Below are 24,392 nucleotides of genomic sequence, written 5' to 3'. Positions count from 1 at the left end.
GTAATTGTTTGAACTAAATGATACGTTAATTGTGAAAGCACTTTTTAAACTTTGACACAGAATATGTATTTTTAGTTAAATCAATTAATTACCTTTCCTTAAAGAAAATCCTAACCTTGTTTGTTCCACCAGCCAAATGGAAGGAAATATTATTCCAGAACGTGTTCACATGAACTATGGGCAGAAGTATACATACTCCCAATTCTTGCTGCAAGTTCTCCAACTCTGGTGACAGGATGGAACAGAACATGAAAAGACAGAAAAGGAAGATACAGAATGGAAAGAGAAAACAGAGGTTCAAATAGACACAAATAAGTAGCAAAGAACAAGCAGCAAGTAGAATAAGTAGCAAAGTTCTGATCAACACTGAGTATATCTGATTTCTTTTTTTCTTTTTTTAAGTTTTTGATGTGGACCATTTTTAAAGTCTTTATTGAATATGTTACAATATTGCTTCTGTTTTATGTTCTGTTTTTTTTCGGCCAAGAGACATGTGGGATCTTAGCTCCCAGACCAGGGATCGAACCCGCACCCCCTGGATTGGAAGGGGAAGTCTTAGCCACTGGACCGCCAGGGAAGTCCCGAGTCTATATTTAACTTCATATCCCAAGGTCAGGGCCCACTTCATGGATGTGCGATCTGTGCAGCTGCACAAGGTTGGTGCTTGAAAGGGGCTTGCACTTGATTCAATGCTCTGCTGTTGCTGTCTTGAAATTCTTAATGCTTTTCAAACAGGGGGCTCCACATTTTCATTACGTACTGGGCCCTGCAAATTATATAGCTAGTCCTGCTCGCAGTCTTTCCACTAGACTAGAGGACAGGATAATAGCTTACAATCTTAATGACTGCATACAAGGACCACTACTAACTTAAAGGACAATCACTAACAAGTAGACTTTTAATCAGGTTGGTGATCACATATTTGTAGTACCTAAATTCTGAAGTTAACAAAATACTTAGTAAAAGCCAATTTAATTAAAAAGCAGTAGACCAAATCAGAAATGCAAATATTATTTGCCTTTCCCATTTTTGTGGTCCATCACGTCCTAATAACAGGCCAAACGGTGACGTCAGCAAATGAAGTACCTGAATCTAACCTAACTGACGTTTCATTCTGAAACCCAACAAAAGACCCCAGTGATTGTGGATTATCTTCAGTTTTTGATTTAGTATCTGCTACCTTACAGTACGCAGAGTGACAGTGCCACAGAAATCATCTCTGAAGTGAAAGCCCTAACACAATCCAGTTCAATTAAAGCACACTCTTTAAATAATGTTTTGTTTCTTTCCTGCTCCTGTGGACTGAGAGACAGCTTTTCTTTGATTGAAGCTGAAAGGCTGAAGCTGATGAACTGAACATTTCCCGTGCGGCGAATTCAATTTTTGATGCCTGCAGGCCAAAAAGATACTTTTCCCCCTTAAAGCCAGACTCACCCCACATTGGTCCATTTTGACCTTTGGACTTCTTATCAGTCACCTTCAGTCTCCGACAGGAGTTGGACTGGCCAACCCACAGACGTCCACTCTCCAGAGAACAAAGGCTTGCTATGTAAAAGAGATGAGCTGTGGGCAGAGATACCATCTGTAGAGAAGGTGCTGAACTCATCCTCTGTGTTCCAGCAGCATGTCCAGGACTGCTGCCACTACAAAAAAGTGAAACTTCACCCCAAAACTTTCCCCGCCTGTGATTTAAACACACACCTTCATTAAGGAAGGAGCTCGGTTTCAGACAGAGGCAGGCAACCAATACTACTGAATCCAGCATGCAAACGTGGCCTGCGTTCTAACATTCCTTTCTCCTTCCCATCTTTTTTCTTTAAGTCTGCCAGAAGCCTCTCTGAGTACTATTTAGATCTGCAGGGACATTCAAAGACTCTTTAAGAGCTTTAAGAAATACGTACACTCTTGGGCTTCCCTGGTGGTGCAATGGTTAAGAGTCCGCCTGCCAATGCAGGGCACACGGGTTTGAGCCCTGGTCTAGAAAGATCTCACGTGCCGTGGAGTAACTAAGCCTGTGAGCCACAACTGCTGAGCCTGCACACCACAACTGCTGAAGCCCGTGCGACACAACAAGAGCCTGTGCTGCACAACAAGACAAGCCACCGCAATGAGAAGCCCGTGCACGGCAACCAAGAGTAGCCCCTGCTCGTCACGGCCAGAGAAAGCCCGCGTGCAGCAGCAAAGACCCAGCGCAGCCAAAAATAAAATAAATAAATTTATTTTAAAAAAGAGAAATACATACACTCTTCTCCTTTCTCCTATATTCAATATTCAAATAGCCTCAAAGATGAAAACTTGTTTTTCAAGATTTTAAACGGCTTGTTCCCTAGAAAGTTCACCTCCTCAACTTTGAGAAATATACCCACTGCTTCCTATAAACAAGATGAGGAAATTCTAGCTTTGTAAGTATAGTTACAAGCATTAACAAACTAATGTATATGGTCATCGTTTAAAATTTCAGTATCCTTAATAAGATAGAACTTTGGGAAATCCCAATGATGTTTAACACTTCCTAAACAGAAAACAATGAAATGTTCAAGGTTAATTTGCTGCAGGACCCTAGGTAAATGTCAGTTATCTTTTGGCTCAGAAATCTCTAAGTCAAAAATGGTGAAAAAAAAAATGGTGATGATTTTAGAATAAAATAAAAACATGGGGAGCAAACCTAAATTCACAAACACTACAGATATATTCAACACCATCTTGGGATAATTAGTTTCTTCATCTTATCAATGTGCTATTATTTCATCTTTCCATAAGGTCTACTCAAATAGCTTACAAATTTTCCATCAGTGCTTGGGTATGAAAGCAATTCCTGATAGGAAAGACAAATAAGGATCAACTTTTCTGGCTCTCCAACTGGTTCAGATGAATTGAAGGATAAAATTGTATCTACCTTGATTTTATTTTTTATTATTTTATCAGCACTATGAAAATGAATTACTAAAATTCATTTTAGTAATGAGTGTAGACTGGTACAACATTTCTGGTGAGCAAACCGGCAATCTATATCAAAAACTCTAGAAATATGTATACCCTTTGGTCTAGCAATCCCAGAAATGAATTTTAGGGTATTTCCTTCAGGGACATGTGTAAAGATTTAGGCACAAGGATATTCATTCAGTGAGGCTTTGTTTATAACTGCAAAAAACTGAACACAATCAAAATGTGCACCAACAGGGCAGACAGAATTCAGTTCTATGGAAAACAAACAACTCTCAAAAAGGATATGAAAGAAACTCATTTGAGGACAATGACAGGATGTTCCCAATATGCTAAGTGAAAAAAGAAAAACAGAGTACAAAGCAAACGATAGAGGACAATCCCATTTTTAAAAATAAATAAATAAATAGAAGTATACACATACATAGAAATGCCTGGATGGTATTAACAGTAAACATATTTGGGAGACAAGAATAAGGATAATGCTTTGGGGGGAGAGGAGGAATGCCTCAGTGTTTTCTGTTTTTTCTATAATAAACATGCATTATCTGCAATATTAAAAAATAACCAATATTTTTGCTTTGTTGATTTTAAGTACCAGTAAGACCAGTTCCATTAAAAAAAAAAAAAAATCACTCACCCAGGACACGCTCACTTTTAAGCTGAGTGGGTGGTAAAGAATGAGATATTATCAACTTTACTGTGTATAAGGTAGACAGGCTTTTTAAAGCAAAAAAGATTCTCCATTTGAAAAATTTCCTCAAATGGATTTGTAAGACTGCCATAAAGAGGAGCACTGATATTCAAAATTTATTGGTTGATTTTGATTTTAGTTGAGGAAGAGACTAGATGTTATCATTTCTTTAAAAAGCATAATAAACATTCTTACGACACTATCATTTTCTGACAAACAGGGCATATGGCCTTGCTGAGAACTTCTCCAAGTGTGTAAAATGGCAAGAAAGAATTCTAGCAGTGTGAGCATAGCGGCGGACTACCAAGATAACTGAGGCTGACCACAGGCGAGACACAAAAGTGAACAGGCCCCAACTCATGAATAGCCAGGACTAAGGTAGGTTCTCAACGGGTATACTCAAGTATATTTCCAAGGAGGTAAGTAATAAAGTATGATTAAAACAACAATGGCTTTCAATCTTTAAGTTAGAGAGATGATAACTAGCCAGTCTACAATCTTCAGTTTTTCTTTAACTCCGAAAAAAAATTACACTGGGTTTAAATTCATTTAGTTAGAATCACTAAGTGGAAATAAATACAGTCTCAGTTTGGCAATTCTCTCAGTGCAGGAGAGTATAATAAGACACAATCTGCTAAATTTTTAGTAGCTGCAGTAACTCTTCTTTGAATCAATATTGTTAAACTATCATTTGGGCATTTATATAGTCCTTGGTCTTTATTGATATATAATTATAGGCTTACTTACATACGTGTAAAAGATCCCCCTGTCCACTAGGATGGTTTCCATGTGTACTTAAACTAAGGAGCTGTACATTGCTTATACAACTCTAAATAAGATGAGCCATTAATTGACAACCAGGCCATTAAACTGGTAGCCAAGCCATTAAGAACAAAATCAGCACACCCTTCCCCTTATAGGCTCACTCCACTGGAAATATTACAAGCCCTCTGTGCCATGGGAACCACCTTGCCTACCACATGGTGCTGATGTAACAATATCTAGAGCTATGCACCTGGAGAAAGCAGGGAATGAGGTTTTGCTTTGGAATTCTTGAATGTTTCTTTCTTTCCTCCCTCCTTCCTTTCTTTCTTTTAACCATAAAGCCACTAGCAGATAGTTTAATGATTTCTGTTCTTATGCTGCCCATGGGGATTTCACACTGCGCTACCAACCACTGGTACTAATTCAACAACAGCCTTGTAAAATTGGCAGCCTTCCTACATAAGCTATGTAAAGCCTGCAAATGCTGGTTACTGTGCTGTGTAGTCAGTGGGTGCTCGATAAAAACGTGATTAAAATTCTGCCCACATGATATATCCCAAATATGCTCATACCTATTTTCTAAAGAACATTATCAGTCTATACAAAAGCATTTCTAGATTCTCCTTCTTACCACAAATGATTAATAGCAGTCATTCACTGAAAACTATCTGTAATATGGCCCGACATCTGCCATATTAGTCTTCCTTTTCTCTCACCACTCAAGTACCCTTTACCTCTGCTTATACAGATCAAGACATTTAAGAGGGCCAGAAAAAAAGGTCAGCATTCCAGCTCAAATCCTACCATAAAGGCTCATTTACAATAACTTTTTGTCCTCTGAATACCTAAAGCACCAACTGCACCATTCATCTGCCACTTAGCATGTGCTAAATTGTGTTCTTATTTATCCTTTTATTGATCTGTCTTATATCTCTCAACAGACTGAGCATCCTGACTGCAAGAACCATGTCTTGTATTTCTTTGTATCTCCCATGACAATTATGCATATGATGGAATTTTTACCACCAGGCTGGCATACCACTCTAACTCTTTCTCCTATACTTTGGCTCATGTCAAAAGGGCAAAAATATTAGCTACCATTTACTGAGTGCTTACTATTTGCAGTACTTTATAAATATTACATTTAATTAACTTAAATGAACATTAATATTAATAGACACTATAAGTTCCATTTTATTGATAAGGAAACCAAGGCTCATGGTGGTTTTATGATATGTTGAACATACTGAAGGTCAAACAGCTTACAGGTGGTGAAACTGATTGGAACTCAGGTCTGTTTCATTCCAAACACCAGACTATTACTATCAGCCACAAGAACAAATGACAAGTAAGATAATGAATACATGACCCAAGACACCTTTTAAGAATCTCTAAATAGAGTATTTAATGAATGGGATACTTTAAGAATTGAATGTGGGATTTTAATGGGGAGGAATAAGCATCACAGGTATGGGGTTGATAGAATGATCTATACCAAATCTGGTCAAAGGGACGTCCAAAAAGTTGAGCTTCACACATCGTCTAAATCTATTTCATTCCCCTCCTAGGAAGAAAAATTTACACTGAGAATTCACATTCTCCCATAGATGTCCCAACTTCTCAAACTAAGTTTCTCCCCTAAAATAATAGGAAGTTAAAATTTTGGGGTGTTCATGAGAATTGGGTATATTTTAGGAGAAACACAGTAATTTAAAGGTACCTGGGACAGAGGAGAGTCCCAAAGAAATGACATCTCTCTTAAGAGCTCTCTGTTATAAGTGATACTTATTTAAAATCAGTGAAGAAAAATCATAAATACTCTCATTCAGTTTATTCCTTATGAAGATCAACTGGCTTTTATCACACAAAATTCAAAGAACAACAGAGATGAGATGCACAGATAAGATGCTAAGCTCATAAACCCGATCAGCCTTTTGTGGAGGTACTGAAGGCTTCTTGGGTTGTAAACAGGCCTGCCTATCTGTGGCATGAAGTTTTAAGAATACAGACACCACAGAAGACAAGCGATATGAAGTCCACAATTATAATTCTCAGGGCTTGAAATGTCCTGCTACGGATCATGAATATCCACATGAATCTTTGTCAATAAACATTAAGTACAAATGACAAAAGTAACATAATCGTTAACTGAAAATTTTATTGTTCTTTCTTATTAACTATCCACAGTCCCCTGAAATGAGGCAGCTATTATTCCCCCCAAAACATAAGCAACAATTTGAACCATTTCGCTCATCATCAAAAAAAAAAAAAAATAATCAAATAATTCTATGTCTTCTACATCTGGAAAACTGAACTTACAATTTAAAAAAACCCCACTCTAGTACAGGCTAACACTGAAGTTTCTCTTTATTTGAGAGGAATACAAGCCTCTGGATTCTGTGGCTTTAACAGACACATAACTAATGCCAAATCCCTCAGGTTACTAAAAGAAGGGTCACACCCCTCTAAAAACAGATTAATGCAAAAAACAAGAGTTGCCCAATTTGCACAACCTGCAAAAAGGAAGTGAGCCCAAATGTGCCCTTTGGTGTGCAGTACTAACAATCTATTTATAAATCATCTGCCACATCCTTTCCAAATCACAGGAACACCTAAAAAGGCCTTGATGTTTTTAGCACATTTCTTCAAGTTAAATCTAATGATGTTAGTGGAAGCAACATCCTGTGTAATTCTAACAATGCAAAGCTAACTCTAACTCTATCTGAAAGTAGTTAAGATACTGATTATTATTTTTTTGCTTTCACCTTAGAAATCCAGAAACATTATGTGATAGCATCTACACCACTGTTCTTTAGTCCCAAGGCAATTTTACATAAGGTAATTAAGAAGATTCACATTTACTGGAGAAACCCAAGAAGAGAGGGAGCAAGAGGATCTGTAGTTTAGCCCCTCCATTACTCCAAGGTTCAACAGCTCTTGGAGCCAGAGAATGACAGCATCCTTAATTATTTGGCTTTGGGCAATGGTTTCTCAGTGTAAGTCTAAAGAAATTGCCCAATTTCAGGAGTGATTACAGGTGAGCACACAATCTGAAGAACAGTAATTTAGAAAAAAAAATTCACTCAGATTTATCAAAGAAATCTTGCCTTGAGTGCATCACAACCTCGCCATTCCTGTTCATCTTCATTATGCAGAGTTACTCTTCAGTTAACTGGTTTCCAGTAAGGCCAAATCTGAGAGCTTTTTTCCTCTCTGTTCCAAGCCAATTACTGCTCTACTGACTTCAAAGCAGCACAAGTGCGGATAAAGCCACACAAAGTTATCACTGCTAATGAAAACACAAATGCACCTTTTACTCTGACAATTAACTTCTCCTTCATATTTGAAGGCCATAACACCTAGAAGATTAATTCACTTGATGTAAACTTATTTGAGCACCTTTTAAATAATATTCTACCTTTTAAGGGTATATTGCCTATTCAAGGATCAGAAACAAGCACAAAAACAGTACTGATTTAAAATCAAACAGACATCTCATGCCTTTTAAAAATATTATTATTAGTCTCTTTACCCACCAACGAGGGGAAAAAAAGTTCTTAAATCATAAATGAATGCCTGGCTTCAATCACTGAATTATCAATTATTATAATTATGTTTATCCATTTCTGCAGAGGACAAATGTAGATTTTAAAAGTATCATGGACGATAAACACACTTATACAATAGAACAAGGAAATTTAAGAATTTGAAAGGCAAAACAATTTCACAAAATTATAACATTTGGAGTAGGACTTCTTGGTTCTAGGCTTTTAAAGTACAGAATTTCTGCTAAAGAACTGTTTTAGAGCTAGAAAAAGATGAAAGACTACACCTAAATCATTCAACAAATCATACGTAAGCTGGACAAAGAGAGCACCAAAGATTCAACAAATATTTGAATGCAAAAATCTTAAAATATTAGTAAACCAATTCCAGCAATATGTTAACAAATAATGCAAACAGCGTGAAACGACAATTCAACTTTTGCAACTCAACGTGTCACTGCATTCCCAGGAAAGGGGGGGAAATATTATCCTTCCAACAGATGTCCAAAAAACACGTAATAAAATTCAATAACTATATCTAATTTAAAAATACTTGAGGGCTTCCCTGGTGGCGCAGTGGTTGAGAGTCCGCCTGCCGATACAGGGAACACGGGTTCATGCCCCGATCTGGGAGGATCCCACATGCCGCGGAGCGGCTAGGCCCGTGAGCCATGGCCACTGAGCCTGCGCGTCCGGAGCCTGCACTCCGCAGCGGGAAAGGCCACAACAGTGAGAGGCCCGCATACCGAAAAAAAAAAAAAATTGAAATTAGGAATAGTAGGAAATATCCTTAACTTGGAAAGTGATCTATGCTGGAACCTACAGCACACAATACATCTATTTAGAAAACATAAAAAGCACCCCTTTTACAATGGAAAACAAGATAAGACCACTAGCATGGCTCCTCTTTAACACTACACTAAAGCCTAAGGCAAAGCAATGAAGCGTTACACTTAGAGAAAACCCATTTACAGATGATATAATCATCCACCCAGAGAAGTCAAGAAAATCAACTAAAATATCTATTAGATATTAGGACTAAGAGTTTAGCAAGGTGGTCTGATACAAAAGCAAATACTATAAAAACCAGTTTTACCACACACCTACAGGGACTAATTAGAAAACATCATGGGAAAGAAGAGCTCATTCACAAGAGCAACAAAAACTTTATAAAACACCCATGAATATACCTAATAAGAAATGTGTAACTACTGTATGAGGAAAAGTGTAAAATTTAAATGAAGGACATTTTAAAAACAGTGGATAAACAGACACACATACCACATTCCTCATCGGGAAGGCTCATTTTATAAAGCTGTTAATTCTTCCTAAACCTAGTTCAGTACAATTTAAATCAAAATCCCAATAGGATTTTTAAAAGTAGAAATTGACAATCTGTTTCTGAGACTTACCTGGAAAATAAGCAAGAGTAGCTAAGATATTAAAAAAACACATCCACTGAGGTAGGCCTTGTGATACAAGATATCAAAATGTCCACTAAATCTACATTAAGTAAAAATGTGGTATTGGTGTATGAAACAAAACATGTCAATAGGACTTAATATATAATACGAATAGCATTTCAAATCAGTGAAGTGAGAATGAGCTAAATAAATGGTATTGGAATAAATGACTGTCCATTTGGAAAAAAGGTAAAGTTAAAGCTCGACCTCACACAATAAATACAGGCATACCTTGTTTTGTTGTGCTTCTCTTTATTGCGCTTCGCAGATACTGCTTTTTTTTTTTTTTTAACAAATTTAAGGTTTATGGCAACCCTGAGTAGAGCAAGTCTACTGGTGCCATTTTTTCAACAGCATTTGCTCACTTCATGTCTCTGTGTCACCTTTTGGTATTTCTCGCAATATTTCAAACCCTCCACCACCAAAAAGATCAAGACTTGCTGAAGGCTCAGATGAGGGTTAGCATTTAGCAATAAAGCATTTTAAAATTAAGGTAAGCAGATTGTTTTTTTTTAGACATAATGCTACTGCACACTTTACAGACTACAGTGTAAACATAACTTTTATATGCATGGGGAAAGCAAAAAATTCGTGTAACTCATTTTATTGTAACATTCACTTTATTGTGGTAGTCTAGAACTGAACCCGCATTATCTGCAAGGTATGCCTGTGAAGATAAATTACAGTTTTAAAGAGTGAAATATTTTTAAAGTGTAGGCATACTAGAAAAATACAAAAGAGTATTTATAATCCTGGGAGTGGGTGGGAAGGGTAAAAGCCAGATGCAAAACTGGAATCATAAGAGAAAATACTGACAGATTTTACTACATAAAAATTAAAAACTTTTGGGACTTCCCTGGTGGCGCAGTGGTTAAGAATCCACCTGCCAATGCAGGGGACACAGGTTCAAACCCTGGTCCAGGAAGATCCCACATGTCACGGAGCAACTAAGCCCGTGTGCCACAACTACTGAGCCTGCGCTCTAGAGCCCACGAGCCACAACTACTGAAGCCCTCATGCCTAGAGCCTGTGCTCCACAATAAGAGAAGCCACCGCAATGGGAAGCCTGTGTACCGCAACAAAGAGTAGGCCCCCGCTCACCACAACTAGAGAAAGCCCGTGCGCAGCAACAAAGATCCAACGCAGCCAATAAATTAAAAAAAGAAAAAAAATTAAAAACTTTATACAAGATGCAAAATTAAAAGACAAGCAATAGGCTGGGCAAAGTATTTTTAAAACATATTCAGAATATACAGAGTACTACATGAAAAAAACTACCAATAGAAAAATGGTTAAAGTACAAACATGTAAATTATAGAAGAAAAATGAGCAAGACCAATAAAAATACAAAAGGATCCTAAAGTTCTTCAATAGTAAGGGAAGTGCAAACAGAGGAGTGTTTAAGAGCAGGGGTCCTGGAGTGAGACCGTCTGTGTTTGCATCCTGGCTGTATTACCTTAGACAAATTACTTAAAATCTCTGTGCCTCTCGTGTGTAACTGAGGATACACCTAAGTCAAAGTTGTTAAGAACAGAGAATGAGGTAATATGCATAGTACTCAAAACAATGCCGGGCACACAGTAAGAGCTCGGTAAAAAATTAACTGCTATCTAATATCACTAATATTACCAGGGTTGGTGAAGATACCTATGTAAGTATATAAGTAAGATATACTCTTACTTATAGCTTGTAAGAGCAAATTGGCAAAGCAAAATGCAAAGCATTTTGGCAGCATGTATCGAAATTTTAACAGGTACATACCATCAGACCCAGAAATTCCACTGCTAGAATTTTATCTAAAGAAATGTTCCCACATATATACAAAGCATCAGGACTTTGAGTGCAGCATCGTTAAGAGCTCTAGATTTGGAGACAGGAAATGCTGCTTCTAGTTTCAGTTCTACCAATAGCAAATCATGTAATCCCTGTGGCAATCACTTCACCATTTTGATTTTTTAGTTTATTTACTCTACAAAATGTGGATAATGACTTGCCCAATCTGCCTCACAGGAATACTTTAAGGCAGTGGTTTCCAAAGTGTGGTCCCTGGATCAGCATCATCAGCATCCTCTAGGAACTTGTTAGAGATTTAAATTCTCTAGTCTCACCCCAGACCTACAGAATCAGAAACTCTGGTTGTGTAGGCAGCAGTCTGTGTTTCAATAAGCCATCTAGGTGATCCTGATGCAAGCTTAAGTTCAGAGATGAGCACATGTGAAATCACTTGCATAACTACACAGCAGAACTGAAAAGAGCATTTGTACTATCACTAATAAACACAAAAAATAAAGCTGTTTCTACCTTTCAATTTCATGAAAAGGTACATTTTGGATAATCATCTCAATATGCTCCTCTGTTGCTGAGCTTGACTTCAGAAAGCACTGATGTGAAGCTAGGAAGTCAAACTCATATACATAACCAAGTAAATAAATACAAGTATTTTGGGTCAAGGATAAAAAGCTCAAGGTAACCTCATTAACAAATCAAGCAATGTCTCAAGCTTCCAAGTTCCAAGACTTTTTTTTTTTTTTTTAAGTTCCAAGACTTTTGATCAGCGGTTTTCATAATGGGAACACTGCTTTAATGATAGCCTTTGCCAGCATTTTATCTACTAATTCTTGATCCTTCCCTGAACTTTTCAGGACACAAAAATAATCACCTATTTGTCGATAAGCTATTTGTTTGGCATATAACAATAACATTAGAAAAGCCTTGGCCCCTTGCTTAGCAACTTCACTTCTCAGAGATTGAAGGCTGGCTCTCTAAAAATAACATAGGTTTAAAAAAAAATAACATAGGTTTAAAAAAAATAACATAGGCTCCCATATTTTTCAGAACTTCAGATTTTTGTTTTATTTAAAAGCATATGTAGATTCTTAAAGGGTACGGAACTGTTCGTGATCATTTGAGCAGTCTGATCCAAGACTCTTGAAGTTTGATCAGATGATGCTCGGGGTTGCTCACATATATTTTTCTAGTAGGATTAACACTTATGACAGTAACTATTGTTTCTGGAGTTAATTCAACCACTTCTTAATGTTCTTCTCTGAATACATAAGAAATAACACTATATTTGGTGAGTTTTACACAATGGTAAGGGGAGACCTTAATCTAATAATGATGATATAATTCCCAATAACATACAGTAATACCCAAGCTATTCTCTAATTTCACCTATATGTATATACACACAGTTAAAAGTCAAGAAATTCGAAAGAGCCTGTGAAATCACCAAAATAGGTATCCAAAGGCCCTACTCTAAAGGTCATTAACTTTCTCCATAGGGAAGCCCCTAAGATCTCACTGTGGTCTTTTTACTCTGACACAATTCTCATGGGATTTGTTACACGGTTTACTTGGTTTCTAAACCCAGAGCAAATCTGAGGCAGCAAACAAGAAAAGGAAAAAAAGCTCTTATGAGTGGGTCCTCAGCAATGACAAGAGAACCACTGGCCTAAGAGTACTCAGGTGTCATGGTACCCCCTGCCCCAAGCATACAGTTAAAATTCAGTCTTCACTTAAGGACCTTAAATCTTAATCTTTTAGTTGCTCCCATTCATCACTGCTATTTACATATCTGGCACCACAGGGAAATGCTCACACCAGTTAAGTTTTTACTGTATCAGGCCTTAGAAACAATATTTCCCTTCAGGAAGGAGATTTTTAAAAACGATTTATTTGTTTGTTTGTTTATTTGGCTGTGCCAGGTGTTAGTTGCAGCATGCGGGATCTTTTAGTTGGGGCATGCAGGATCTAGCTCTCTGACCAGGGATGGAACCCGGGCCCCCTCCATTGGGAACGTGGAGTCTCAACCACTGGACCACCAGTGAAGTCCCAGGAAGGAGATTCTTAACCTTTTATATCACATGACTTTGAGAATATGATTTTTAAAAATATATTTACCCAACATTTTCATATGATCTCAAGGAGTTCATTAAGCTTCTAAGGCCAATTCATGGCTTCAATAACCATAGACCCAAAATTAAGAACTTCTGCATTAGGTGCCAAAAATGTGTGTAAGTTAACAAAATTTAACACTTATGACAGTAACTATTGTTACTACTGTGCGCGGGCTTTGCTGCTGAGCGTGGGCTTTCTCTAGTTGTGGCGAGCAGGGGCTACTCTTCGCTGGGGTGCGCAGTCTTCTCACTGCGGTGGCTTCTGTTGTCGCGGAGCACGGGCTCTAGGGGCAAGGGCTTCAGTAGTTGTGACTCGCGGGCTCTAGGGCGCAGGCTCAGTAGTTGTGGTGCACGGGCTTAGTTGCTCCGCGGCATGGGGGACCTTCCCAGACCAGGGCTTGAACCCGTGTCCCCTGCATTGGCAGGTGGATTCTTAACCACTGTGCCACTAGGGAAGCCCCTAAGGATTTTTAAATGATGATGAGCTGGGCAACACTATAAATGTAAAATAAAAATGATGGCTAAAGCAATACTAATAAATACACTTTAGAAGAAGAGAATATTAGCAAAACTCTCTTAAGAAAAAAAAAAGTGGTAAAAGAGAGACAAAAAGGAAAAGAGAAATATTCTGCAAATTCTTTAAAAGAGTGTCTACCTTAACAGCAAAACTCTTCGTGTAGCAAATGTTTTCACTACTAAGTTGAATATGTCAGCACATAAAGATAACTCCTAAGACGTAAGTCTCAAAAGTGGCCTTGCAACTACGAAGACAGAAGATCATTTTTCTAGTGGTTAAGAGCACTGGCCTAGGAAACATCTGGATTCTAAGGACATTTTTGTCATTTACGAGCTATATGGTCTTGAGTAATTACTTAACTTCTCTAAGCCTCAGCTACATTATCTGTAAACAGAATAAATTAGTTCATAGGGTGGCTGTGATGATTAAATGAGATAATAATACACATTAAACTTAGCACAGTGGCAAGTCGTCAATAAATGGCAGCTAATAGTTTTTGTTTAATTTCAATTATATTTTCCTGGGCAGGGGTTTACAGTTTGTAAATTGTTACCACACATATAATCTTTTACGATCCTCTGGGGTAGGAACCACCGTATCCTCATTTTACAGTTTAAGAAACTGAACTCAAATGACTTACCCAAAGTCACTAATTAGTAGGAAAAGAAATCTGTACTTGCTTGACCACACTAGGAAGCAAGATTCAAAACTCCTTTTCCCCACAAAGCTTAGAAGCTCTGCCTTTTAAGTTTTGTTTAACCTTTTTTTTAAACTGTAGTTAAATATATATAAAATTTGCCATTTTAACCATTTTTAAGTGTACAGTTCAGTGCCAATAAATTCACTCACATTGTTGTGCAACCATCAGCACCATCCATCCCCATAACTTTTTCTTCTTCCTCAAATGAAATTCTGTACCTATTAAACACAAACATCTCATTCCCCTCCTCCAACCCCTAGCAACCAGACTACTCTAAGGTCCCTCACATAAGTGGAATCATACAGTATTTGTACTTTGTCACTGGCTTATTTCAGTTAGTATGATGTCTTCAAAGTTCATCCATGTTGTAGCATACATCAGAATTTCCTTCCTTTTTAAGGCTGAATAATATTCATTCTGTTTATCCATGTATCCATTAATGGACATGTGGGTTGCTTCCACTACTTTTTAAAAGTATTGTGAACACTTATTTTGAGATTGGTTATCCACTTTCAGATTATTCACTCCACTTGTCTTTTTTTTTTTAAGGGAAAATACAAGTAAACAGTTGATTTAATTCTGTAGAGTTTATAATACAAAACAGTAAAACCACGATACTGCGGGAAGATATTGTTTTTTCGGTGCGCCACCATGAATCAACACAAAGGAAAAAAGTTGAAATGCAAATTTGATTTGGTAAGAGAGCAAAACAGTTAGTTAAAATAATAAATTAGCTTTAAGATTATCTATAATTCACTTTACATGCTATTCTTGGGACCTTTACTAAGGGATAATGGAAAGTTTCTATTGTTGGACATGAAACTAAAAAGTTCCTTAGGGTTGACCTGGGAGGGAAAGAGAAGTTGCTCAAGTGCCAGGAGTCTGGGAAAACCTCAGTAGGTGACTCTCCTTGAACCTACTCCGAATGAGTGCTAATACACTACAAAGATCAAACTGCTGCTATCTAAAAGTAACCCTAAATCACTCAACTAGTTTAAGGATCCAACTTGAATAGATGGGAGTTCCTCTACTTCGCCCTTTTTAACTGTGAGATGAGAGTTCCTCTACTTCGCCCTAACTGTGAGATGAGACTAACCACAAGCTTGAGCACACAGTTCTCAGAAATAACTAAACCACAATGGAAGGGAGAAACAACTCTAGAGACTTTGAAAACAGTTAAGATTTAAAGATGCAAATGAATCTTGCACTTTGGCGATTGAAGGTGTGCATACAGGCTTGGGTTGTTAGCACGTACTACTACAGGCGGAGACAAAAAGAAAAAGAGCCAAACTACTAAAATCCAGTTTTATGAAATAATTTCAGACTACAACCAGCGGGTGTTAAGAATGAACTGCCTCTCTTTGTGTGCACGGCTTGTAACAGAAACCTATGGTCACAAGCAAACTTATTTGAAACAAGAAAACAGAACAACAAACACGGGAGCTTGAGCCCCAGCAGGACCCGCAAGGGAGTGCGAGCTTTTCCGGCCGGCGGTTCAGAGCTACTGACCGCCCTTCAGCCCAAGTCTCCCGAATGCCATACGGCTGTCACTCAGTCATCACAGACAATTTCCCTGGGGCGACCTCACTTTCAGATTCTCTCAAAGTTTACCAGAAATTCTCCCAAAGGATTTTCTGTCCGCCTCCCCACCCCCAGGACACTTTCTCCCTCCAAGAATTACCCTTCCTCTCCACCTCACTATGCCCCCAGACGCCCCAAGACCTGCAAGCAAGCAGGATGCGATTTCGCCCTTGCTTGCTCCCAATTGCCGGGGGAAAGCGGCTGCTGAAAAGCAAACTTTCCGAGCGTTCACAGAGGGTGGGAGGGCGCGCGGCGCACTCACAGCTGGTTGATGGCGTTCTGCGAGATGACCGCGTTGGCAGAGAAGTAGGGGATCATGTCGGGGCCACTGAGGCTCCAGGTGCAGGCGGGGGGCGCCTTCCTCTCCCAGGCCAACGTGCTCAGGGTCATGGGGCCGGCTCAAGGCGCACAGCTCCGCATCCCGGCCCCCGCCCGGCTCCGGCACGAGGCGCTCGCTTTGGGCTCCGCCGGACTGGAGGCGCGGGCAGCGCGGACTCCCGGCGGCAGAAGAGGGCCCGCCGGGTCGCGCGGAAGCAGCTGCCGTAGCCCTGGGGCTCGGCTGTGGAGTCCCGGCGTCCGGGAGCCTCCAGCAGCCCGCCCCAACTCGCGTCCGGGGCGGGGCGGGGCGGGGCTGAGCGCGCCGGCGGGGCGGGTCCTGAGACCCGAGAGGGTCGGGCCCCGCGGGCGCCCCGCCCCGGAGCTCTTAGCACCCGCCGGATCCGCTGCGGCGTCGGAGCCTGGGGAACAGGGTCGGCCCCAAGCCACCTCGGCTTGGGTGAAGGAGTGAAGGGAGCCGGGGGGTGGGCCAGAAAGGCTCGCATTTCATTGGTATGTTTCAACAGAAAGGTCCTGCCTCATAATCTGCTTTATGCATGAACCTCAACCAAACCCCATTTTTCAAATGACCTTAAAACTTAAAGGCTGTACACTCGCAAATGCAATAAATGTTTATCAACGGCTTCCTATGTGCTACGGACTAGGAAAATGCTGAGATAAACTGGATTTTTTTTTTTCAACAGTTGAAGCTATGATGGGGAAAAAAGTCTATCTACACTGCCGATAACAGCTGCTAATGCTTGTAAATAAATTTACTAACCATCCTCCAAACCAAGGATTCCCAGCCTTAACTGCACATATGAATCCACCTTTGGAGATTTAAAAAATCCCAATGCACGGTTGCACCCTAGACAAATCAAATCAGAATCTCTTAAAGTTGGGATCTAGAAGTTAGTATTTTTCAAAGCTCCCCTGGTAATCCCATTGCGCAGCCTGGTTGACAACTACTGTGCCAAATGATCTAGAGAGGAAGACGGGCTAGAGGTTATATCCTTACTGTACCGATGTGGAAACACTGAGGGTCTAGCCAGATGATCTTATTTGTAACTGACTTAGATAGGAACTTAGATAGGAACTCCTGTTTTATAACTCCTGATCTAGGGCTTTCCCCACCAAACCCTATTCCCTGATGCTTTATGATTTTCCTTAACAACTCGCTGAGCAGTGCCTTTCACCTGAACAGGGAGGGACCAGCTCTGTAAAAAGAGAATCTCTTTTCTCTCTCACCTACACACTCTGCTATGTGTAGTGGCTTACAAAAGGGACTGGCCCCCTTCAGGCACTCAGTAAAAGTTAGCTCCCTGGGCTTCCCTGGTGGTGCAGTGGTTAAGAATCTGCCTGCCAATGCAGGTGACATGGGTTCGACCCCTGGTCCGGAAAGATCCCACATGCTGCGGAGCAATGAAGTCCGTGCGCCCCAACTACTGAGCCTGCGCTCTAGAGCCCGTGAGCCACAACTACTGAGCCTACATGCTACAACTACTGAAGCCCATGTGCCTAGAGCCTGTGCTCCACAAGAGAAGCCCCCGTAATGAGAAGCCTGCACACCACAACGAAGAATAGGCCCCACTCGCTGCAACTAGAGAAAACCCATGCGCAGCAACGAAGACCCAACGCAGCCAAAAATAAATAAATTAATAAATTAATTTTAAAAAAAGTTAGCTCCCTTATCTCTTGTCCTCACTGTCTCATCAGAACAAGTATTTTTGGGCATCAGTATTTTTAGCTTTTATGAATACTTGACTAAAATATACATCGATATAAGTTGCTGTAGGAATTCCAAAGCCAAAAATCAATAATTAAAAAAAAATGACTTCACTATCATAAGAGATCATAAGAAAAAATAATAAGAGAAAGTAGAACTATAAAAGAGACTATAATTAGGAAGAACTCACTTTACTACTCAGCATATGCTGAATCAAGAAGAAATAAGTCTTTGTTTTATATAAAATTTCAGACTTCTTTTCCTATTGGGAAGTTTGGCAATTTTCAAAATACTAGTAATGAAATAATCTAAATTCTATGTCTACAACCAGAATCCTTCTTTTGTTAGTTGATCCTTCCATAAAACAAAGTTGTTGCCAAGGCACTGAGGGACTGGAAATATTGCAAACTCATGCCAGAAACAGATATCTAAATTAAGAAGGAACTAGTTGGCAAGTGAAGAGTTAATGAATAAAAGGTGTGGACTTCGGAGTCCAGTGCATCATCATCTTCATCCATCTCTAGGAAGGAAAAATTTTGAAAGATTTATTCAGGCTATGTCAGCAGGCACCCAAATGGCAGTGTAAGAAAAAATCTGCTGATACACCCCAAAATAAATTGCTTTAAATATCTGGCAAACTTGCCAGTTTGAAACTTCTTCCAGGCTGTAATTTATTACAGCCTCCTGCAGTGATTTAAAAAAAAAACCAAAAAACAAAAAAACCGTAGCAGGCTGTTTGGAACAGCACTGTTAAGGTGAGTCCAGTTCCTTTCATGACACAGCAGTGATAGGATTTTATTGAAGTCAACACTTAAACGAAGCCATTTAGGAAAAGATGATGTCATGGTAATCATTTGTATCTGCCGGAAAAAGAACTCAGCAGGAAATGTATCTTACTCAATGCAACACTTAATATCTCTGGCATTTAAAAACGCTAGAGATAAAGATTTCATAAATATGTATACTTGTCTTTTATAAATAGGTTCCTATAGTGACACCCCATAAGTGCATAGTCCTTTGTTTCTCCTCAAAAGACTTCTGTCAGTGCCCGTCCAACAAAAGGAGACTATTTTAACACCCCCATCGAGGCCTTTTCAAAAGCTTTTCAAAGTTAAATTCTCATTTTGAACTGTAATATAGAAAATTGGGAAAGTGCTAGAACATGCTTCTTGGTTTTTAAGGAAAAAAAAAAAATCACCTCTGCAGACTGAAGTACCTTTAAGGAAATAGTTCTTTCTACTACTGTTTCAAAAAGTTGAACAAATTCCGTTTCTTTTCACAATCTGCAGAGTGTCAAAATGTCAATCAATTTAGTTTCAGCTCAATTTAATCCTTTACTCTCCAGTGTCAGGAAACAAGGCTCTAGGGAGCAAGTTCTCTGTACCCAAGCATCTGGGAATTCAAAAATGATTCCAAATTAAATTGAGCAGCATGAAATAAACTAAGCTAGTTTTCTACTCCACATGAAGTCAGAAGGGGCTTTCTCTAAAAAAAAAAATCTGCCCAAAGGCCCTGAAGAAATATCACTGCATTTCTTTATACTGTTGCTTGAATTTAGTAGACTTGAAATGAATTTTGTCATGTCATTTGCTGACTATTTCAAGGGTCAGAAATATGAATATTCTAAAATGTTAATTTGGCTCTTGACAGCATTAGCTATGATCAAATTAAATTTTTTGTAGACTCATATATTAATAGCACTGAAAAATTTTAAAGTAATAGATGTCTCTGGTATCTATAAGATACTTCCATTACTATGTTTCCATGTGTCCCTCCATAAGGTATAAACACTGTAAAACTGTATAAAACCAGAGACTTGTATACTGACCTAACTGTACTCCAGGACAGGTCCAAAGGTGAAACGTGAAGGATGTGAACAAGCTTTTGTTACTGTAACAAAATTTCAACATGGGTGGATCACTTGAATTGACAATAGCTAATGAGCGAAAAGGTGACAATGTTATAGTACCAAAAACTGCAGGCTAGAAACCAGAGGACCTAAATTTAGTTCTAACACAGTCATTTAATAATCTAAGATTTTGGCCAAGTCACTTAACTTCATCTGTAAAATGGGATAATAAAACCCTAAGGAAATATCCCAAGTCTGTTTTTGGGAGAGTCGGGAACCTTAGGAAAGAAATTTCATCCAATCTGGAGATCCTGAAAAATGGATTTAATCCACTTAATGCAGTCATTTAGTTCAAAGCAGTACAGTCCAACAGTTAAAAACTCTGGCTGGACTTCCCTGGAGGCACAATGGTTAAGAATCCGCCTGCCAATGCAGGGGACATGGATTCGATCCCTGGTCCGGCAAGACCCCACATGTTGTGGAGCAACTAAGCCCATGCGCCACAACTACTGAACCTACGCAGGCTCTAGAGCCCATGAGCCACAACTACTGAAGCCCATGTGCCTATAGAGCCCATACTCTGCAACAAGAGAAGCCACCACAGTGAGAAGCCCACGCACCTCAAAGAAGAGTAGCCCCTGCTCACTGCAGCTAGAGAAAGCCTACACGCAGCAACAAAGAGCCAATGCAGCCAAAAATAAATATAAATTAATTAATTTAAAAAAGAACTTTAAAAATAATTTTTTTAAAGTTTATTAAAAAACCCCAACAAACTCTGGCCTTGGAATTAATCGGCTGAGTTTGAATCCTAGTGCCACCAATAGCTATGAACTTTAAATAGCTACTTAATCTAGGGCTCAGTATTAGTACCTAATTTATGAAGTTATTGGGAGGATTAATTAAATTAACACATATAAAGCACTGAAAAGAGTGTCTGGCACAAAAATCTACTTTTTGGCCTTAGTGGCTCTGTAAGCTTAAGAGACCTAAGGGAAAGGTTGAGGAGATTGCCCTTCAGGAATAAATTCAGAGAGTTGGAGCGTTCAATGAAGAATCTTAGATCAGAGTGCAGGACTATAATAAATGTTTACATTTTTATTAAAATGTTTCTATTTTTCTAACTCTTCCATGTATCTTACCCTTTGAGTGTTTCTCTAAGGTAAAGGACCTATGTGCTTTTCTTTAGGTTGTTCAGAAAGCGTGTGTGTGCGTGTGGGGGGGGCGCAAGGGGACTCTGAAGTCAGTCTGGCAACCTTCAGGTAAAGTCCACTGTGCATTTTAGTTTATTCACTGAGAAAATGAAAACGCTGGACTAGAGATAATCCTCTATGCTCTTTTCCACCAACCTGAAAAACAGCTAAAGCGGGCAACATTAAAATGGCAATGAATCTGATATCAGAAAGTTCTAGACTCTAGCTACTTTGTCCACAGGCAAAACTTACTCTGTTCCAGCCCTGATTCCTTTAATCTTAAAGTTGGATGGTAATGCTTACCTCCCAGGTTTACTAAGATACACAGACACAAGTGCTTTGTAAACAGGACAGCACTAAATTTTTGTATTTTTACCGTCCATAAATTGGCCAATCAGCTTCCAATAACAGAAAGCATTGTATTTGTTTGTATTTGGGATGAGAAGGTGATGAATGAATGAAAATTAAAATACAAATAAACTTCCCCTATATACCACCATTTCATTCAGGAAGTCTTTACTATTATTGTTTGCCAGGCAGTTAATTATATAATGCCATCTTGTAGTAACATGAGATCTGCAGTGCTTACTGGGATTTTGCTTTTGTTTTTTTTAAGCTTTGAAATAATAGTATTAACTTATATAACTTTATTTTTTAAATACCTAGTCATAAGAAAGAATGATCATACCAATCAGAAGACCTATTTGTATTTTTATGTTTTCTCTAAGGGGCTTGATCTAGAGAAATAAATAGTAAATTAATCTCCTGAGGGTCAAAAGGGAGAAAACCAACACTTTAAAGAGTTACAAAACAAAAAGCCTGTTACCTAGAGTAGCACAACAGTCTGTCTCCTGTTAATCTGTAAAATGCTAGGATAAAACTCTCAAGATAATACCCCTAATTTTCAAACTTGTTGCCCAGACAGTACCTAGAGGTATCTTGCTACACTTAGTCAAAGGCACTCTTCATTCAATACAATACACTAAACTCTGTAAACAAAGGCTCTTAAAAGCGATCAAGTTTTGCAATCACCACAAGGCTAATAGTTTTATTTAAAAGAATATCTGACAATAGTTTTAAACACTGGATTAAACAATGTCACTGAGCCCTTCCAATCCTTTCTAGGGAACTTTCCACCATAACAGCAATGGGGAATACCGAAAAGATCTGCCTATCAACTCCATGAGAGGCAGATCTAAGGCACTCATCCTTCATAGTCTTAACCATATGCTCTAGTAGGAAGGGATGTTGAAATGCTGCTTTCTTCAGGTTACAAAAGCCTCACACTCTATTGTTTAGTAAAAATAATAGGCATTTATAGATCACTTTTCACATCCAACACACCTTACAAAACATTTAACCATTTAATCCTCACAATCTCTTTAAACATTAAAAAAAATTTTTTAAACACATGCTCAAAAACATTTTTTTTTCAGTATTCTGAAAGATAAAGTAAAAGTCACTAAAAGTCACTCTTCTCATCCCCATCATCCTACTCCCAGGGATGACTGTTAATACTTCCAGAAATTTTCCTTGCATAAGCAAACATTAATATATTGTAGCTGCTCTTTAAGAAACACACATGCACACAAGCCATAATTATATTATGCATATTATTCTGCTTTGTGCTTCCCACACACTTATCACTATATCTTGGACACTTTTCCATGTTTATAAAGATGAACCTCATTCTTTTAAAGGAGTGCATAGTATTCTATTTTACAATTATATATAATGTATTTAAATAGTCCTCTACTGATGAACATTTAAATTGTTTCCAGTCTTTACTATTATATACAGTATCACTATGAACATGCTTTCACACAATCTTTGGGCATTCATGTGAATATATTTGTTGGATGGATACCTAGAGGTGGAATTGGCAGTTAGTTAAAATATTTTAAACATCTTAGGAATTGGCAGACATTATCAAATTGCCTTCCTAAAGGGTTTAGTTTTTTGTTTTCCACTGGAATCTTTGTGTCTCCTCCCACACTGTGATCTATTAAATTAACTCAGGGCCCAAGATTCTCTTCTACACGTTTTACATACTGCGCTAAAAAATATATATATATATATATATCAATATATGTATATATACGTACACATGCGTACGTATATGTGTATAATATGAGAAAAGTAAAACATGCTTAAGGAAACTAGAGAAATATACTAAATTATAAAGAAAAATATGAAGAACTATATTATAGACAATTAATTTAAAAGAATTACATAGACTGTAAAAAATATAGTACATAAACTATTTTGAAGATAATTTTTAATTCAAAAGATGTTTTAAGATCTTGTTTGATGCTAATGATGTAGAAGACATTATAGGTGAATAAGCCAAATGTGGCCTAATACTATCAATGTCCTGAAATGGGGTGAGACAGAGATAGAAAAATGGGAAATAAATTTGGGAGTAACATAATACGGAATCTAGAGGAGCTGAGAAGGTCTTGAAAGTAAAAACAATAACTGATATTTATTGAGCTGACACTCACTGTGTACCAGATCCTCTATTAAGAGTTTACATGCGGTATCTCAATTCTCACAAACAACCCTATGATTCTATTATTATCTTTATGAGGCTCAGAGAGGTTAAATGATTTGCCTAAGGTAATACAGTAGTATTTCAAACTCAGCCAGTTATTCTGGCTCCAGAACCTGTTTTGTTAATCAGTCTTCTACATTGTCTGCATGATTATGTAGGTTCACTACCGAACAGGTTAAGTCTGAAAAGGTCTACTGCCAAAGGAAGAACTCCTGAGGACCTTAAATACCTACCTTCCTGCACCTGGTGTTTTCTCCTCTACTTGATCCTAGCTATAGCTAGCAGGTCCTGACAATAATAGGGACCTAACCCAGTACTAAATATAGCAGTAAGATGATCTTCTGGCTGTTGTATACCATCCTCTTGCTACCAGATCCCTTAGAACTCTGTATTTCAAACTCCTATTCATCCCAAGACATTTTTCAAAGCACTTATATCTAAACATATTTTTGTTTCCCTAGTTTTTTTTTACAAAGCATCTTACATGAAGGAGGCATTTAATGTATTTGTGTTTAATCATGGGATCATCATCTCATTTGATGTTTTAAATAAACCTACTAGGTGGGGAGGTATTATTCCTTGCTACAGTTAAGGAAAAGATGAACCAGACTAATGTCTAGGTGACTAGAAGCCTAGACTCTAGGCTAAGGT

The 24,392-nt window shown here is 38.4% G+C and overlaps 1 protein-coding gene across 4 annotated transcripts in view; it reads right to left on the bottom strand.

The window, feature by feature from the left end:
• Positions 1-24,392, bottom strand: part of SSH2 (slingshot protein phosphatase 2) — a 245,111-nt gene that overhangs the window by 92,958 nt on the left and 127,761 nt on the right. The window contains exon 1 of one of the 4 annotated variants that reach the window (XM_029210907.1): positions 16,370-16,692. The exons of the other annotated variants lie outside the window; for them this stretch is intronic. Coding sequence (XP_029066740.1) covers positions 16,370-16,497 — 128 coding nt within the window. The 5' untranslated portion in view covers positions 16,498-16,692. Of the gene's footprint in view, positions 1-16,369; positions 16,693-24,392 lie in introns of those variants that run through there. 4 annotated transcript variants of the gene reach the window in all.

This window comes from Monodon monoceros, unplaced genomic scaffold (assembly GCF_005190385.1).
Source record: "Monodon monoceros isolate NGI ecotype Baffin Bay Population unplaced genomic scaffold, NGI_Narwhal_1 Super_Scaffold_9, whole genome shotgun sequence".
In the NCBI taxonomy this organism is placed as follows: domain Eukaryota; kingdom Metazoa; phylum Chordata; class Mammalia; order Artiodactyla; family Monodontidae; genus Monodon; species Monodon monoceros.
The sequence above is the reverse complement of the archived record's forward strand: the minus strand, read 5'-3'. Positions and strand labels throughout refer to the sequence as shown.